The sequence below is a fragment of the Saccopteryx bilineata genome, chromosome 3 (assembly GCF_036850765.1).
Source record: "Saccopteryx bilineata isolate mSacBil1 chromosome 3, mSacBil1_pri_phased_curated, whole genome shotgun sequence".
Taxonomy (NCBI): Eukaryota; Metazoa; Chordata; class Mammalia; order Chiroptera; family Emballonuridae; genus Saccopteryx; species Saccopteryx bilineata.
Window position 1 is genome coordinate 271,904,315 of NC_089492.1, and position 17,968 is coordinate 271,922,282.

A 17,968-nucleotide genomic window follows, 5' to 3' on the forward strand; every position below is an offset into this window, starting at 1 on the left:
ATCAAGCCATGGCTGCAGGAGAGGAAGAGAGAAGAGAGAGAGAAGAGAGAGGGAGAGGGGTGGAGAAGCAGATGGTTGCTTCTCTTGTATGCCCTGACTGGGAATCGAACCTAGGACATCCACACACCAGGCCGACACTACCCCTGAACCAACTGGCCAGGGCTATACTTTAGCATTTTTTTAGGCACCAGAACCAAATTACTGACTTGAGCAGAGCCTAGTAAAAAAGTAAGAGAGCCTGACCAGGCAGTGGTACAGTGGATAGAGCACTGACCTGGGACGCTGAGGACCCAGGTTCGAAACCCCAAGGTTGCAGGTTTGAGCGTAAGCTCACCAGCTTGAGCGCATGGTTACCAGCTTCAGCGTGGGATCATAGACATGACCCCATGGTCCCTGGCTTGAGCCCAAAAGTCACTTGCTTGAAGCCCAGGGTCACTGGCTTGAGCCCAAGATTGCTGGCTTAAGTAAGGGGTCACTGGTTCAGCTGGAGCCCCACAGTCAAGGCACATATTAGAAAGCAATCAATGAACAACTAAAGTGCAGCAATAAGTTGATGCTTCTCATCTCTTTCCCTTCCTGTCAGTCACTGTCTGTCTGTCTCTCTCTCTCTCTGATTTGTTTAAAAAGAGAGAGAGAAAGATTAAAGTAACTAAGAGTAACTCGAGATAACATTAGGGAAGTGTCTTTATAAAATCCTTCTACCCTCATGCTTGCTTTGGCAGCACATATACTAAAATTAGAATGAAGATTAGTCCCTGTACAAGGATGACACACAAATTCATGATGTGTTCCACATTTAAAAAAAATTTTTTTAATTAAAAAATAAGATATTTCTACCCTCTAAAAAATAGACTCAGATAACCTAACATGACACAGTGATGTCCTTTGTTTAATTTCTTTTTTCTTTTTGGCCCTAGCTGGTTGGCTCAGTGGAAGAGTGTCAGACCAGCATATGGATGGGTTAGATTCCTAGTCAGGGTACACAAAAGAAGCAACCATCTGCTTCTGGCTCCTTCTCTCTTTCCCTTTTTCCCCCTTCCCCTCCCACAGCCAGTGACTCGATGGGTTAGAGCAGGGGTCTCAAACTTGCGGCCCACGGGCCGCATGCGGCCCGCCGAACAATTTTGTGCAGCCCGCAGACTAATCCACGAAGTTCAAAATATTTTGGATAAAATTAAGTAAGCCTAGGGGCCTACTTGTATTTTTCATTTCTCTAGCATCCTAGCTAGATATTAGCTTAGCTAACAGCAGTTGTGATGCGAACTACAGTTTCTGGTCATTTTGTGACACTGAGTAAACTGCATGTACGATTGTGCTTGTTGTACTGATTTTTTTTTTTTTTTGTATTTCTCTGAAGCTGGAAATGGGGAGAGACAGTCAGACAGACTCCCGCATGTGCCCAACCGGGATCCACCCGGCACGCCCACCAGGGGCGACGCTCTGCCCACCAGGGGCGATTCTCTGCCCCTCTGGGGCGTCGCTCTGCTGCGACCAGAGCCACTCCAGCGCTTCGGGCAGAGGCCAAGGAGCCATCTCCAGCACCGGGGCCATCTTTGCTCCAATGGAGCCTTGGCTGCGGGAGGGGAAGAGAGAGACAGAGAGGAAGGAGGGGGGGGGTGGAGAAGCAAATGGGCGCTTCTCCTATGTGCCCTGGCCGGGAATCGAACCCGAGTCCCCCGCATACCAGGCCGACGCTCTACCGCTGAGCCAACCGGCCAGGGCCCTGTACTGATTTTTTTTTGTCTTCAACTGCAGTGAGAAAAGCGTTGCGTAACAGTTGCCTTTTGTAGACCTAGTGCGGCCTGCCAAACGGCTGTGATCTTGCTCTGCGGCCCACATGCTGAGTTGAGTTTGAGACCCCTGGGTTAGAGTGTTGGCCTCAGGCACTGAGGATAGCTTGGTTAATCTGGGCATTGGCCCCAGGCAGGGGTTTATCTTACTATCTTCTCTCCTCTCACTTAAAAAAAAAAAAGTTAATAACCATTCCTTCTTTCTGTTTTTAAAGAAAGCATATGCTGAACAAGTCATTTGTGTTGAAAATTTCCCAGAATTAAAAACCTATTAGATATCTTAGTGTCTATGTTTTAAAAAAAGGTAAATGTGGCCCTGGCCGATTGGCTCAGTGGTAGAGCGTCGGCCTGGCGTTCAGAAGTCCTGGGTTCGATTCCCGGCCAGGGCACACAGGAGAGGCGCCCATCTGCTTCTCCACCCTTCCCCCTCTCCTTGCTCTCTCTCTCTCTCTTCCCCTCCCGCAGCCGAGGCTCCATTGGAGCAAGGATGGCCTGGGCGCTGGGGATGGCTCCTCGGCCTCTGCCCCAGGCGCTAGAGTGGCTCTGGTCGCAACAGAGCCACGCCCCGGAGGGGCAGAGCATCGCCCCCTGGTGGGCAGAGCGTCGCACCCTGGTGGGCGTGCCGGGTGGATCCCAGTCAGGCGCATGCGAGAGTCTGTCTGACTGTCTCGCCCCGTTTCTGGCTTCAGAAAAATACAGGGGGGAAAAAAAAAAAAAAAAAGGTAAATGTAGGCATATTTTTAAGCCAATCTACTGTTATTTTGAAAGAATCATCTTAAACAATGTGCTAGGTTCTATGTATTTCTATAGGGAGACTGTTACCAGATACTCTATTTTTGCTGCGTTAATGTATTCCTGAAAATGTTTGTAATGAATACTTGAAAAAGTACAAAATATCATACATGTAAAAGCTAAAAAGACATATTAAGTCCTGTATGTTGAAATATAAAAATATTTATATAGCCTGACCAGGCGGTGGCACAGTAAATAAAGCGTCAGTCTGGGATGCCGAGGACACAGGTTCGAGACCCCGAGGTCGCCAGCTTGAGCATGGGCTCATCTGGTTTGAGCAAAGCTCACCAGCTTGGACTCAAGGTCGCTGGCTCGAGCAAAGGGTTACTTGGTCTGCTGTAGCCCCATGGTCAAGGCACATATGAGAAAGCAATCAGTGAACAACTAAGGTGTCGCAATGAAAAACTGATGAAAAACTCCTCATCTCTCTGTTCTTGTCTGTCTGTCCCTACCTATCCCTCTCTCTGACTCTCTATCTCGGTAAAAAAAAAAAATAAAAAAAAATAAAAAAATAAATAAAAAAAAAATATATATATATATATATAAAATTTCTAATTATTTCTTCCCTTTTGGATATAATCTTTACCAATAGAGTCCCAGAAATTCATATACATTTTTTTATTGTTTGTTTTCTTCACATTTGAACCTGAAGCCAATTAGGTTAAGTGTAACTGAGGCTGATGGCTGATACCTGATGACATCTTTATCTCAAGTGTATTAAACTTATGAGACCTTTTTGTATTTTTTTTTTTTTTTACAGAGATAGTGCGGAAGGATCCAGGTTCGAGACTCCGAGGCTGCCAGCTTGAGTGCGGGCTCATCTGGTTTGAGCAAAAGCTCACCGGCTTGGACCCAAGGTCCCTGGCTCAAGCAAGGGGTTGCTCAGTCTGCTTAAGGCCCCCGGTCAAGGCACATATGAGAAAGCAATCAATGAACAACTAAGGTGTCGCAATGTGCAACAAAAAACTAATGATTGATGCTTCTCATCTCTCCGTTCCTGTCTGTCTGTCCCTGTCTATCCCTCTCTCTGACTCTCTCTCTGTCTTTGTAAAAAAAAAAAAAAACAAGAAAAAAAAACCTTAAAAAAAGACTCAGATTCCCGAAGATAAAAATAATTACCCCTCCTTTCTCTCTGTAGATGCAATTCATTTTTTGGGTTATTTTTTGTTGTTCTTTTTTTGTGTGACAGAGACAGTGAGGACAGACAGAAAGGGAGAGAGATGAGAAGCATCAAGTTTTTGTTGAGGAACCTTAGTTGTTCATTGATTGCTTCTTATATGTGCCTTGATGGGGGGCTCCCGCAGAGTGAGTGACCCCTTGCTCAAGCTAGTGACTTGGGTTCAAGTCAGTGACCTTTGGCCTCAAGCTAGCGATCATGGGATCATGTCTATGATTCTACACTCAAGCCAGCAACCCTGTGCTCAAGCTATGACCCCATGCTCAAGCTGGCGACCTCAGAGATTCAAACCCAGGTCCTCTGTGTCCCAGTCTGACGTTTTATTCACTGTGTCACTGCCTGGTCAGGTTGTAGACACAATTCTTTTTTTTTTTTTTTACAGAGTCAGAGAGAGGGATAGATAGGTACAGACAGACAGGAACGGAGAGATGAGGAACATCAATCATTAGTTTTCCGTTGCGTGTTGCAACACCTTAATTGTTCATCGACTGCTCTCCCATAAGTGCCTTGACCGCAGGCCTTCAGCAGTCTGAGTAACCCCTTGCTGGAGCCAGTGACCTTGGGCTCAAGCTGGTGAGCTTTTGCTCAAACAAGATAAGCCAGTGCTCAAGCTGGCGACCTCAGGGTCTCAAACCTGGGTCTTCTGCATCCCAGTCCGACGCTCTATCCACTGCGCCACTGCCCGGTCAGGGCGGATGCAATTCTTATATAACCTTTAAGACCATGGGCCATTTATTTATTTATTTTTAATTTTAAAATTTTTTAAAGATTTTTTTATAAATTTATTCACTTTTTTTTTTTTTTTTTTTTTGTATTTTTCTGAAGCTGGAAATGGGGAGAGACAGTCAGACAGACTCCCGCATGCAACCAACCGGGATCCACCCGGCACGCCCACCAGGGGCTACGCTCTGCCTACCAGGGGGCGATTCTCTGCCCCTCCGGGGCGTCGCTCTGCCGTGACCAGAGCCACTCTAGTGCCTGGGGCAGAGGCCAAGGAGCCATCCCCAGCGCCTGGGCCATCTTTGCTCCAATGGAGCCTCGGCAGCGGGAGGGGAAGAGAGAGACAGAGAGGAAGGAGGGGGGGTGGAGAAGCAAATGGGCGCCTCTCCTATGTGCCCTGGCCGGGAATCGAACCCGGGTCCCCCGCACGCCAGGCCGACGCTCTACCGCTGAGCCAACCAGCCAGGGCCTAATTTATTCACTTTTGAGAGGAGAGAGTGAGAGAAAAAAGCAGAGAGAGAGAGAGAGAGAGAGAGAGAGAGATGGAGAAAGGTGTGTGAAGGAGGAGTAGCAGGAAGCATCAGCTCCCATATGTGCCTTGACTGGGCAAGCGCAGGGTTTCAAACCAGCAACCTCAGAGTTCCAGGCTGATGCTTTATCTACTGCACCACACTACAAGTAAAGCAAGACCATGGACCATTTAAAAAAATTTTTTTTTACTGATTTTTAGAGAGTGAGGAGGAGGAGGAAGAAGGAAGAGAAAGGTGGAAAGAGAAAGAGAAACATCAATTAGTTGTTCCACTTACTTATACATTCATTAGTTGATTCTTATATGTGCCCTGACCAGGGATTGAACTCACAATCTTGGCACATCAGGACAGGGCTATTTTTTTTTCTTCATTTTTCCAAAGTTGGAAACGGGGAGGCAGTCAGACTCTCGCATGCGCCTGAAAGGGATCCACCCGGCATGCCCACCAGGGGGTGATGCTCTGCCCATCTGGGGCATTGCTCTGTTGCATCCAGAGCCATTCTAGCGCCTGAGGCAGAGGCCACAGAGCCATCCTCAGTGCCCGGGCCATCTTTGCTCCAATGGAGCCTCGGCTGTGGGAGGGGAAGAAAGAGACAGAGAGGAAGGAGGGGGGGAGAGGGGGAGAAGCAGATGGGCGCTTCTCCTGTGTGCCCTGGCCAGGAATCAAACCCGGGACTCCTGCACGCCAGGCCGACACTCTACCGCTGAGGTCAGGGCTATTTTTGAAAACTTGTGTTTTCTCTCAAATTCATAGTGCTCCCCTGAATTGAAGGTAGGTACTTCCTAACCATGCCATTCAGCACTTCTTAGATTTTGCCAAATAAGTGACTTCTTTATGTGTGTGTGTGTATTTTGGTTTTTGGGTTTTCGCAGAGACAGAGAGAGAGTCAGAGAGAGGGATAGATAGGGACAGACAGGAAAAGAGAGAGATGAGAAGCATCAAATCATTAGTTTTTCATTGCGACACCTTAGTTGTTCATTGATTGCTTTCTCATATGTGCCTTGGTCGTGGGGCTACAGCAGAGCGAGTAACCCCTTGCTTGAGCCAGCGACCTTAGGTCCAAGCTGGTGAGCTTTGCTCAAACCAGATGAGCCCGTGATCAAGCTCGCAACCTCGGGGTCTCAAACCTGAGTCCTCCGCATCCCAGTCTGACGCTCTATCCACTGTGCCACCTCCTGGTCAGGCAATTTTGTATATATATGTACATGTATGTATATATACACACATACATATATACACACATACATATTTTCAGTGTGCACAGTTAGTGTGCAAGCTCCGTTATAATGGAAACCATGTATTTATTATATTTCTTTTTTTATTATTTATTTTTCTTTTCTTTCTTCTTCTTCTGCTTTTTTTAGGTGAGAAGAGGGGAAATATTGAGGCAGACTCCTATATCTGCCCTGACTGGGATCCACCTGGTAACCCCATCTTGGGTTGATGCTCAAATACAAAGCTATTTTTAGTGCCTGAGGCTGAGGCACTCCAAAAGAGCTATCCTCAGCACCTGGAGCTGTGCTCGAACCAACTGAGCCACTGGCTGAAGGAGGGGAAGAGGGAGAGAAGGGGGAAAAGGAGTGGGGGGAGAAGCAGATGGTCACTTCTCCTTTGTGCCCTGACCAGGGATCAAACCCAGGACATCCATGTGCTGGCCCAATGCTCTATCCACTGAGCCACCAGCCAGGGCCTATTATATTTCTTCTGACACTTTTATAATACATTGTATTATATAGTTTGTATATATTTCTTGATAGACTAACCTTGATAATTTGTAGGAATACTTTTATAGCTGCCTTGCCTAATCACCACTGACTCTAATTATATATTTTTTTCCTAATGTTTATTTTATTGATTTTAAAGAGGAAGGGAGAAAGTGAGAGACAGGAACATCTGTTCCTATATGTGCCCTGACCCGAGATTGAACCAGCAACCTCTGAGCTTCAGGATGATGCTCTAACCAACCGAGTTATCCAGCCAGGGCTAACTACACTGTCTTTTGGTCAACATGTACCAAGGCCCTGTGCTAAATAGTATGGACAAATAAGATGAAAGAGTCATATAACTTACCCTCAAGAAGCTCACAGTGGAAAAGAGGGGAAGAGACAAAGGAACAGCTATTTGTTGTAAAAAAGTATTGAAATGACAAACATAGCACTCAATACATTTTATTATAGAGATGAAAACTTCTCAATTAATGTTGAATGTTCCATGTGCTAAGCAACCATAAAGTTATAATTTCCCCACTCTTCATACCTCCCAAATTTTTCAGAATATCCAAATCGTTATCCACTTACCCTTGTTGCACAGGCTGTAACTGCAAGATCACTTGGGTTTTAGTGTCTTCAGGGTTCTCCCCTTCATTTCCTTCAGTGGGTACCACAACCACATCCCCCACTGGGACACTCACTTCTGCATTAGCCATCTTTCACATGAAGTCAGATAGCTGAAGATGCTGTCAGAAACAAGAAACATAACTAACTTGGTCTGGTTTAAAAAGATAGCAACCATAGGAAAGAAACACCAAGATAATGACTATCAAATCCAAGGGCACCCTGGAGATCATGGTCTTCTTCAAAGAATGGGAATGAGATGGGGCTGTCATAGGCTCTGATCTTTCCAGAAATGCCTCAGTATTCACTTGCTATTATAGGGGTTTTTTTTGTTTTGTTTTGTTTTTTTAAATTTTATTTATTTTTTTATTTATTCATTTTTAGAGAGGAGAGAGAGAGGTAGAGAGACAGAGAGAGAGAGAGAGAGAAGGGGGGAGGAGCTGGAAGCATCAACTCCCATATGTGCCTTGACCAGGCAAGCCCAGGGTTTTGAACCGACGACCTCAGCATTTCCAGGTCGACACTTTATCCACTGCACCACCACAGGTCAGGCTTGTTTTGTTTTTTAATTTTTAAATTTTTTTTAATATTTTATTTATTGATTTTTAGAGAGGGGAGAGAGAGAGAGAGAGAGAAGGGGGGAGGAGCTGGAAGCATCAACTCCCATATGTGCCTTGACCAGGCAAGCCCAAGGTTTCGAACCGGTGACCTCAGTGTTCCAGGTCGAAGCTTTATCCCACTGCGCCACCACAGGTCAGGCTTTAATTTTATTTTTTAATGCAGGAAGCATCAACTCCCATATGTGCCTTGACCAGGCAAGCCCAGGGTCTCGAACCGGCAACCTCAGTGTTCCAGGTCGATGCTTTATCCCACTGCGCCACCACAGGTCAGGCTATAGGTTTTCTTAGTATGTGATTCATCCAGTGGTGTCCTCCACCAGCTCTATAAGCCCAAGAACCAATTGTGCAGGTCACATCCCAACTCCATGTTTAGTGATATCAAGTTGGTAGTTTAAAAGCAGTGATGCTGGAAGTACATACACCACAGCAATTGAGCACTACAAATCAGATTTTTTTTCAAATTTTTATTTATTAGCGAGAGTGAGAGAAAAAACAGACAGAAACAGAGACAGGAAGGGAGAGTAATGAGAAGCATCAACTTGTAGTTGCAGCAATTTAGTTGTTCACTGATTGCTTCTCATATGTGCCTTGACCAGGCAGGCCTAGGGTTTCAAACTGGAAAACTCATCATTCCAGGTCGATGCTTTATCCACTGAGCCACCTCTGGTTAGTTAGGCCCAAGCCATTTTCTTTTCTGAAGTGCTCCAATACTTGGTTTATAGCTGTCCTCTAGTGTTTATCACTGAGTGTGTGTGTGTGTGTGTGTGTGTGTGTGTGTATCTCCTCATAATTGCACTGCATGCTCTGTGACAGGTCCCCAAACTTTTTTGGGGGGTCCCCAAATTTTTTATACAGGGGGCCAGTTCACTGTCCCTCAGACCGTTGGAGGGCCGGACTATAAAAAAAAAACTATGAACAAATCCCTATGAACACTGCACATATCTTATTTTAAAGTAAAAAAACAAAACGGGAACAAATACAATATTTAAAATAAAGAACAAGTAAATTTAAATCAACAAACTGACCAGTATTTCAATGAGAACTATGGGCCTGCTTTTGGCTAATGAGATGGTCAATGTCCGGTTCCATATTTGTCACTGCTAGCCTAACAAGTGATATGACGCGCTTCCGGAGCCGTGACACATGCGTCCCGCGTCACTGGAAGTAGTACAGTACGTGAGCGATGCTGCCACATACAGCACTCCAGGAGCACAGGATGCGATGCTGACCACCAATGAAAGAGGCGCCCCTTCCGGAAGTGCAGCAGAGCGGATAAATGGCCTCAGGGGGCCGCATGCGGCCTGTGGGCCGTAGTTTGGGGACTCCTGCTCTGTTTCCAGGATAGGTGCAGCTTATCTAAAAATCTTTTTGTTGCCCTGGATGGAGAGTTAGTTAGTTAGAGCAGCGTCCTGAAGCACAGAGATTGACAGTTCGATCCCCAGTCAGGGCACATGCAGGAACAGATTGATGTTCTTGTCTCTCTCTCTCTTTCCCCCTTCATTTCTTGCTAAAATCAATAAATAAATGTTAAAAAGAAAACAAATAAAAATCTTTTTATCTCTCACAGACCCACTAATCCTAGGCACAAACATAGGTTGGTTCAATTTTTGTATCTGACCTACTTAAAATTCCTCATATCTGCCCTGGCTGGATAGCTTGGTTGGTTAGAGCGTCGTCTCAAAGTGTAGGGGTTGCTGGTTCAATTCCAGGTCAGGCACATAAAAGGTACAGATCGATGTTCCTAGCTGTTGCTCTCTCTCTCTCTCTCCTTTCCTCTCTAAAATCAACAATTTAAAAAAAAATTTTTTTTTTTTTAAATTTTAATAAACGGGGAGAGACAGTCAGACAGACTCCCACATGCGCCCGACCGGGATCCACCCGGCACGCCCACCAGGGGCACACTCTGTCCACCAGGGGGCGATGCTCTGCCCCTCCTGGGTGTCGCTCTGCCGAGACCAGAGCCACTCTAGCGCCTGGGGCAGAGGCCAAGGAGCCATTCCCAGTGCCCGGGCCATCTTTGCTCGAATGGAGCCTCGGCTGCGGGAGGGGAAGAGAGAGACAGAGAGGAAGGAGGGGGGGTGGAGAAGCAAATGGGCGCCTCTCCTATGTGCCCTGGCCGGGAATCGAACCCGGGTCCCCCGCACGCCAGGCCGACGCTCTACCGCTGAGCCAACCGGCCAGGGCCTTAAAAAAATTTAATTCCTCATATCAGACATATTTCTGCCCTTCATATTCTCACATTCAAACTTTTACCTAAATTGTATACTTTCCAAATCCAAAAGTCTCTTAAAATATCTTGCAGGCACCCTCTCAAACTTACTCCTGTTTTCTGCCTCAGTAAATGGTACTAGCCTCCACCCATTTTCTCAAGCCAGAAACTAAGGAGTTCTTTTTTACTCCTTTCTTTCTCCTCTCTCTAAAGTCAATCAACTGCCAAATCCTATCCATTTTATCACCTACATATCTCTTTTAACCACCTCCCATTCTCCATTTGTACTACCACCACCATATTCTGAGCCACCATACTGTTACTGTACCTGGATTTCTCCAAGTGCTTATTAGTATTCTAAACTCTGGTCTTGCTCTTCAATTCATTATTTACAGAGAAGACAAAGTAATCTTACTAAAGGCCATCTCCCTGCTTAAAAATCCTTCAATGGATTCCCTTTGTTCTTATAATAACATGCAAACAATTTAACACGGTTTACAAAACCCTCCAAATCTGTCCTCTGTCCATCTTGCTAGCCTCATTTTTCATAGTTCTTCCTCTCGCAATGTGGGCTCCTATCCTAATTGAATTTTCCCAATTTCTCAAGTATACCATAATTTCTCACCTGAACCTTCACACTTGTTTCCTCTACCTGGAATTCTTTTTTCTTCTTCTTTGGCTAGTCACTGCTAAATTTTTGTGACTTATTTAAATTTTTTATTTATTTATTTTTTTACAGAGACAGAGAGTGAGTCAGAGAGAGGGATAGAAAGGGACGGAGAGAGATGAGAAGCATCAATCATTAGTTTTTCAGTGCGCATTGCAACACCTTAGTTGTTCATTGATTGCTTTCTCACATGTGCCTTGACCGCGGGCCTTCAGCAGACCGAGCAACCCCTTGCTGGAGCCAGCGACCTTGGGTCCAAACTGGTGAGCCTCGCTCAAACCAAATGAGCCTGCACTCAAGCTGGCGAGCTCAGGGTCTCGAACCTGGGTCCTTCTACATCCCAGTCCGACGCTCTATCCACTGCGCCACCACCAGGTCAGGCTTGTGACTTATTTATTTATTTATTTATTTATTTTCATTTTTCTGAAGCTGGAAACAGGGAGAGACAGTCAGACAGACTCCCGCATGCGCCCGACCGGGATCCACCCGGCACGCCCACCAGGGGCGATGCTCTGCCCACCAGGGGGCGATGCTCTGCCCATCCTGGGCGTCGCCATGTTGCGACCAGAGCCACTCTAGCGCCTGGGGCAGAGGCCACAGAGCCATCCCCAGCGCCCGGGCCATCTTTGCTCCAATGGAGACTTGGCTGCAGGAGGGGAAGAGAGAGACAGAGAGGAAAGTGCGGCGGAGGGGTGGAGAAGCAAATGGGCGCTTCTGCTGTGTGCCCTGGCCGGGAATCGAACCCGGGTCCTCCGCACGCTAGGCTGACGCTCTACCGCTGAGCCAACCGGCCAGGGCCGTGACTTATTTAAAACATCACCTCTTTGGGGAGGCTTTTGGTAACTTCCTTGACTAGATTTGAGCTTGTGTTCTTGCTCCTTCAGTGCCTGCAGCACTGTCACGACTGTTACCCCACTTAGCCTCTCCCCTTCCTGAGAGAGCAAGGATTGCTCTTCTTTTTCAACAGGTTCCCTGTACCCAAAACACAGGAGTATACTAGTTTTCAAATATCAGACTTCCACCTACAAAATTCCTATCTAAAATTTTCTAAGAAAAGCTAGCACACAGCAGGTATGTAATAAATTTTTGTATAATTAACGATTTACCTTACCCTGAAAGACTTCCAGAATTTTCTACGTTTCTGGCTTAGGGGGATATATATGTGCTTAAGGCATCATTTGATGATACTGCCTGTCATTATGGCTAGTTCAACAATTACTACTGCCACATATTAAAGGGGAAAGGTAATTGCAAGATAAAACAGAACATAATCCAAACTTCTGTAAATTAAAGGTTGAAAAGTAGAGGTCCTGGCCAGGTGGTTAAGTGAACAAACTCTCATCTCAGCGTGCTGAGGTCTCAGGTTCAATCCCCGGTCAGAGCACATATGAGAAGCAACCAATGAGGGCACAACTAAATGGAACAAGTAGATATCTCTCTCTCTCTTCCTCTCTTTATCTCTCTCATCAATAGGGAAAAAATCCACAAAGAAAAAAATAATAATGGACTGGTTTGGCTGGCTTCTGGCAGTAGAACCAAAAAATTAGGTCCTATGAGTCTAGAAAAAGCCAAAAAGGCCTGACCTGTGGTGGCGCAGTGGATCAGGCATTGACCTCGGACACTGAGGTGCCCAGTTCAAAACCCTGGGCTTGCCTGACCAGGTGGTGGCACAGTGGATAGAGCATCAGACTGGGACGCGGAAGGACCCAGGTTCGAGACCCCGAGGTTGCCAGCTTGAGCGCGGGCTCATCTGGCTTGAGCAAAAAGCTCACCAGCTTGGACCCAAGGTCCCTGGCTCCAGCAAGGAGTTACTCGGTCTGCTGAAGGCCCCCGGTCAAGGCACATATGAGAAAGCAATCAATGAACAACTAAGGTGTTGCAATGAAAAACTGATGATTGATGCTTCTCATCTCTCCGTTCCTGTCTGTCTGTCCCTATCTGTCCCTCTCTCTGACTCTCTCTCTGTAAAAAAAAAACACAAAAAAAACCCCTGGCCTTGCCTGGTCTAGGCACATATGGAAGTTGGTTCTTCCTGCTCCTTCCCCCCTTCTCTCTCTCTCTCTCCCTCCAAAAAAAATGAATTAAAAAATGGTTTTTTTAAAAAAATAGAAAAAGCCAAAAAGTCCTTGGCTGGATAGCCCAGTTGGTTTAAGCTTTGATCGGCAAACCGCGGCTCATGAGCCACATGTGGCTCTTTGGCCAGCTTTGTAGTACCCTAATTAAGTTAATAACAATGTACCTACCTATATAGTTTAAGCTTAAAAATTTGGCTCCCAAAAGAAATTTCAATTGTTGTACTGTTGATATTTGGCTCTGTTAACTAATAAGTTTGCCGACCACTGGTAGAGCTTTGTCCTGAAATGCAAAGGTTGTGGGTTCGATCCCCAGTCAGGGCACATACAGGAACAGATTGGTGTTTTTGTCTCTTTCCCTCCTCTTTCTCTCTCTCTAAAATAAACTTTTAAAGAAAAAGTCAAAAAGGTATATGGTAAAGGATATACTATCATCAAGTCCTAGAATAACTGAACCAATAGGTATCTTCAAAAGTTAAACAATAGGCCCTGGCCGGCTGGCTCAGTGGTAGAGCGTCGGCCTGGCATGCAGGACTCCCGGGTTCGATTCCTGGCCAGGGCACAAGGAGAAGCGCCCATCTGCTTCTCCACCCCTCCCCCTCTCCTTCCTCTCTGTCTCTCTCTTCCCCTCCCGCAGCCAAGGCTCCATTGGAGCAAAGTTGGCCCAGGCACTGAGGATGGCTCCATGGCCTCTGCCTCAGGTGCTATAATGACTCTGGTCACAACAGAGCAACGCCCCAGATGGGCAGAGCGTCGCCCCCTGGTGGTCATGCCGTGGATCCCGGTCGGGCGCATGTGGGAATCTGACTGCCTCCACGTTTCCAACTTCAGAAAAATACAAAAAATAATAATAATAATAATAATAATAAAAATGTATGATAAATTAATCACAGCTAACATTTGTTGGATGTTTACTGGCAAACAATATTGTTACTAATACATATTTAATTAACTTAAAAGATGTAAGCCTGACCAGCCGGTGGCGCAGTGGATAGAGCATCAGACTGGGATGTAGAGGACCCAGGTTCAAGACCCCGAGGTCACCAGCTTGAGCGCAGACTCATCTGATGTGAGCAAAAACCCACCAGCTTGAACCCAAGGTCGCTGGCTCCAGCAAGGGGCTACTCAGTCTGCTGAAGGCCCGCGGTCAAGGCACATATGAGAAAGCAATCAATGAACAACTAAGGTGTTGCAACGCGCAATGAAAAACTAATGATTGGTGCTTCTCATCTCTCCGTTCCTGTCTGTCTGTCCCTGTCTATCCCTCTCTCTCACTCTCTCTATAAAAAAAAAAAAAAAAAAAAAAAGAATAGATGTAATACCTTAGCATGTATCAAACTTAATAAATTTATTATTTCAAAAAGGTGGCCCTGGCCGGTTGGCTCAGCGGTAGAGCATCAGCCTGGCGTGCGGGGGGGGGGGGGGGGCCCGGGTTCGATTTCCGGCCAGGGCACATAGGAGAAGCGCCCATTTGCTTCTCCACCCCCACCCCCTCCTTCCTCTCTGTCTCTCTCTTCCCCTCCCGCAGCCAAGGCTCCACTGGAGCAAAGATGGCCCAGGCGCTGGGGATGGCTCCTTGGCCTCTGCCCCAGGCACTAGAGTGGCTCTGGTCACGGCAGAGCGACGCCCCGGAGGGGCAGAGCATCGCCCCCTGGTGGGCAGAGCGTTGCCCCTGGAGGGCGTAGGGGGCGTGCCAGGTGGATCCCGGTTGGGCGCATGCGGGAGTCTATATGACTGTCTCCCCGTTTCCAGCTTCAGAAAAGAAGAAGAAGAAAAAAAAGGTGGTTTAAATTTTTAATTTTTAAAAGTTTAGGAGTATTACTGTGTTAGAGAAGCAGAATTAGAATGTTCATAGTTTCAAAATTCTACCCTATGGTTGAATCCTCTCTACAACACTTTGAATAAGTGGTTGACTAACAACTTGATTAATACCTTCCTTAGTATAAACTCATGTTATTCCTTACCCCTCCTACACCTTGGCACCCAAGAGGAATGTTCTGGCTGCTTCTCTAACTTTCTGAGAGTTTATCAAAAAGGGTATTAGCCATAATATGTTTCTCAGTGTCAGAGACACAGGTCAGATTCAATCAACATGGCATTCTTTAGGGAAGCCAGTTTGAGCTGAATCTCTTATTACCCTAAATACCATATTCCTAGGAAGTAACCCGAAACCAGCTCTTCAGACTACACTGGCAAACTGCAATGTCATCTCTTGGAGCTGAGTGTAAACTGAAAAGTAGCTCTTGTTTGTATCAACAAAAACTCCTGAGGCAAGAGAGTTAGTTGATCCTTTGTATATTTTATGGAAAGAGCCTTAAGTATTTATTGTGGAATCATACAACACTCCCTGTGATTCTAGGGGAACACACATAAAGGAAAGACGTCAAATTTATGTGAAAAGTAAAAATTATTTTGAAGTTATTTTCAAAGACACTTTGAAAGCAAATTCAAGTCTGCTTACATAAGCAATTTAAAAACTAAACAAATGACATCTGACTTACTCTGGATTAAACTCATTTGTTTTTTGTCCTGAAAACTAATATTTAAAACATGGCAAGGTATAAGATATGTGTCACATAATCACCAGGACAGGAGAGTTGATAGTTGATTAGAAATAACAGAAATACCAAATATCCTGAAATTTTCTAACCCCACAATGTATGTAGTTATTGCACAATGTAAGTATAATTTTTGTAGACTGTGTGATCTATTTTTTAAAAATTCACAAGTTAAAACTTGAGGCCAAACCTCCTTGTTAATTTTCTTTCTTTAGTACTTCTCATGTATTTTGTAGGTGATCCAGAGTGCTACCAGATGTTACTGAAGCCAACCAACCCAAAGGTTACACAGGACCACTGTGAGGGAAATAGCCAGAATGAATGGAGTTCAGGATAACTCACTACGGATAATCACTATGTAGGAATTTGGGGAAGCAAAAGGAAAAAGTGTTCTTTGAAAAGTCACCCTACTAGTATCTAGGGTACTTCTGCTTAGGACAAGACCAAAATAGAGTCCAAATTAACACAAAGAAGTTGTGTACAAATTAGTTATTGGATATTTGTGTTGAAATAAATATGGTTGACTAATGAAATAGTCATCAACTCAGTAGACATTAAACACATACAATTGATAAAAGGTTTAACAAATTGTGGGTGGGGGGGCTGTCCAAACGTTTAATGAAAAAGTCCCCCAAAAGAATTTTAGCAACTAGCGGCAGACGCGAGAGGTAGGGAGAGAAAAAAAATAATACCTCTATGAAAATTAGAATGATCTGTTGGTCCCTTTCTCTAATGCTCTAGGTTGAGGGGAAACTACACTTTCTGATTCTCCTAAACACATACCAGAATCAAAGCCCCTTTTGTATCTGCTAGAAAGTGGTTTTGCAATTTTTCTCATCTTGAGAGGGTAATGCAGGCCTCCTTCTGTTTGGATAGCCAAACCTTCCCGTGATCCTTCGATCAAAGCTTGATCCGCCTCAATCTGGGGAATTACTCTCCAGGAAGGACCTTCAGGTCAGATTCTGCCTACATCTCTCCAGCCCCTCAATTAGAAGGTGCCTGGCCAATTCCCCTACTTAAAAAGTAGGGGTACTCAGAGATTCTTCCCCTCAAAAACCTTCTCTCCCTGGTCCTCAGAAACCTGGTTGCCCTATCCTGACATACCAAATTACCCCCGTTCTCGAAATATGTCAGGAGGTACTCAAATCTCGGATCTGCTCACTGATTTGGGCCCTTATATTCCTACTACAGGAGGCTCTGAGGTGTGTGACCCTACCGCACCTCACTGAAGCTCTTCTTCCTTGTCCCCTGCTCCCATCACCCAGGCCTGTCACCACGCCTTTGGAAAAGCACCTCTTTTCTTTCCCCTGGCCTGAATGACCGAGGTCTCTAATGTGCCCCTTGGGTGAAGCCTGGACCCGCCTTTCCTCGGCAGAACCCACACCCTGCTCTTGTTCTCCCGCCGAGGGTCCGAGGGTCTCCTCCTCCTGGGCCGTTATGCACGCTTCCCTCACCTTTCACCCCCTCTCGCATCCTTCTCCCCCACCCCCCGCCGCCCAGCTCTTCATGGAAGGGCCTGGAACTTCCCAGGCCGCGCCTCTGGGGACACCCCAGGATCCCCGGACCCCTCGCCAGATTCCTGGGCATCCGGGACCCTCAGTCCAGAGTCGCGCCGGCCCCTCCTGGCCCCTAGGCCGATGACTTCCGGGACCCTCGGTCCGGGGGTATCAAGGCCCCCAGTGCCCGGCTCGTCGGCCCCCGCGGCCCTGGGCCGGGGGCCGAGCTCCTGCGTCGCGGCCGGCCGCGCTGGGGGTGGCCCGGCTGCTCGGGCGGACCCAGCGGCAGCGTCCCCCCACCCCCCCCGCGGCGCCGCGACGTCCGCTCGCTCCCCGGCGGCGGCGGCGGCACGCACAGGGCGTGGGGAGGCGCCCGCGGAGGCAGCAGCCCCCCGCCCCCTGTGCGCCCGCCCGCCCTCGCCGGCCGCCGCGCGGCCCCCGCGCCCGCCCCCCCCCCACCCCCACCCCACCCCGCGCCCGCGCGCCCACCCCTCCCCCTCCTCACCGTCTCCGTCGGGCGGGCGGGCGGCGAGCGGCCAGGGCTAGCGGGCGACGGAGCATGCGCAGAGGCCGCCACGGCTGGTACCGCCACCGCCGCCGCCAGGCCGGACTTCAACACTTCCGGCTGCCGCCGCCGGCGAGCTGGCGCCTTAAAGGGGACGCGTCCGTATTGCAGACCTCGCGGAGAATGAGCCCCAGCCGAGGGATTTGAGTGAATCTTTACCTGAGCAGGGAACTTCTGCTCTGGAAAGTCAATGCTGAGAAGGATGCTAAGTATCCCAATTAACTCATCTCTTCCCCCATTTCATGGATGAGGAAAATGAAGGCCTAAATTAAAGAATCAGCTTATCTACAATCAGAGGCAAAGGCAGGTATCTCTACTCCTCTGGAGGACTCTGTCCCCTTTTCCTTCCAAATCCTGTTTTCTTTTTTTTTTTAATTTTTAAATTGATTTTAGAGAGAGAGAGAGACAGGAACATCGATCTGTTCTTATATGTGCCCTG

The 17,968-nt window shown here is 47.0% G+C and overlaps 1 protein-coding gene and 1 pseudogene across 4 annotated transcripts in view; one reads left to right on the forward strand and one right to left on the reverse strand.

Annotated features, from left to right (window-relative positions):
* Positions 1-17,604, reverse strand: part of GMEB1 (glucocorticoid modulatory element binding protein 1) — a 49,313-nt gene extending 31,709 nt beyond the window's left edge. For 2 of the 4 annotated variants that reach the window (XM_066269891.1, XM_066269888.1), the window contains exons 1-2: positions 17,470-17,604; positions 7,307-7,464 (exon numbers count right to left, since the gene is read on the reverse strand). In XM_066269891.1, coding sequence (XP_066125988.1) covers positions 7,307-7,434 — 128 coding nt within the window. In that variant the 5' untranslated portion in view covers positions 7,435-7,464; positions 17,470-17,604. Of the gene's footprint in view, positions 1-7,306; positions 7,465-15,658; positions 15,731-16,761; positions 16,874-17,469 lie in introns of those variants that run through there. The other 2 variants (XM_066269889.1, XM_066269890.1) reach the window with 2 other exon arrangements.
* On the forward strand, positions 711-800 carry LOC136332767 (U6 spliceosomal RNA; annotated as a pseudogene).
* Positions 17,605-17,968: the final 364 nt, after the last annotated feature.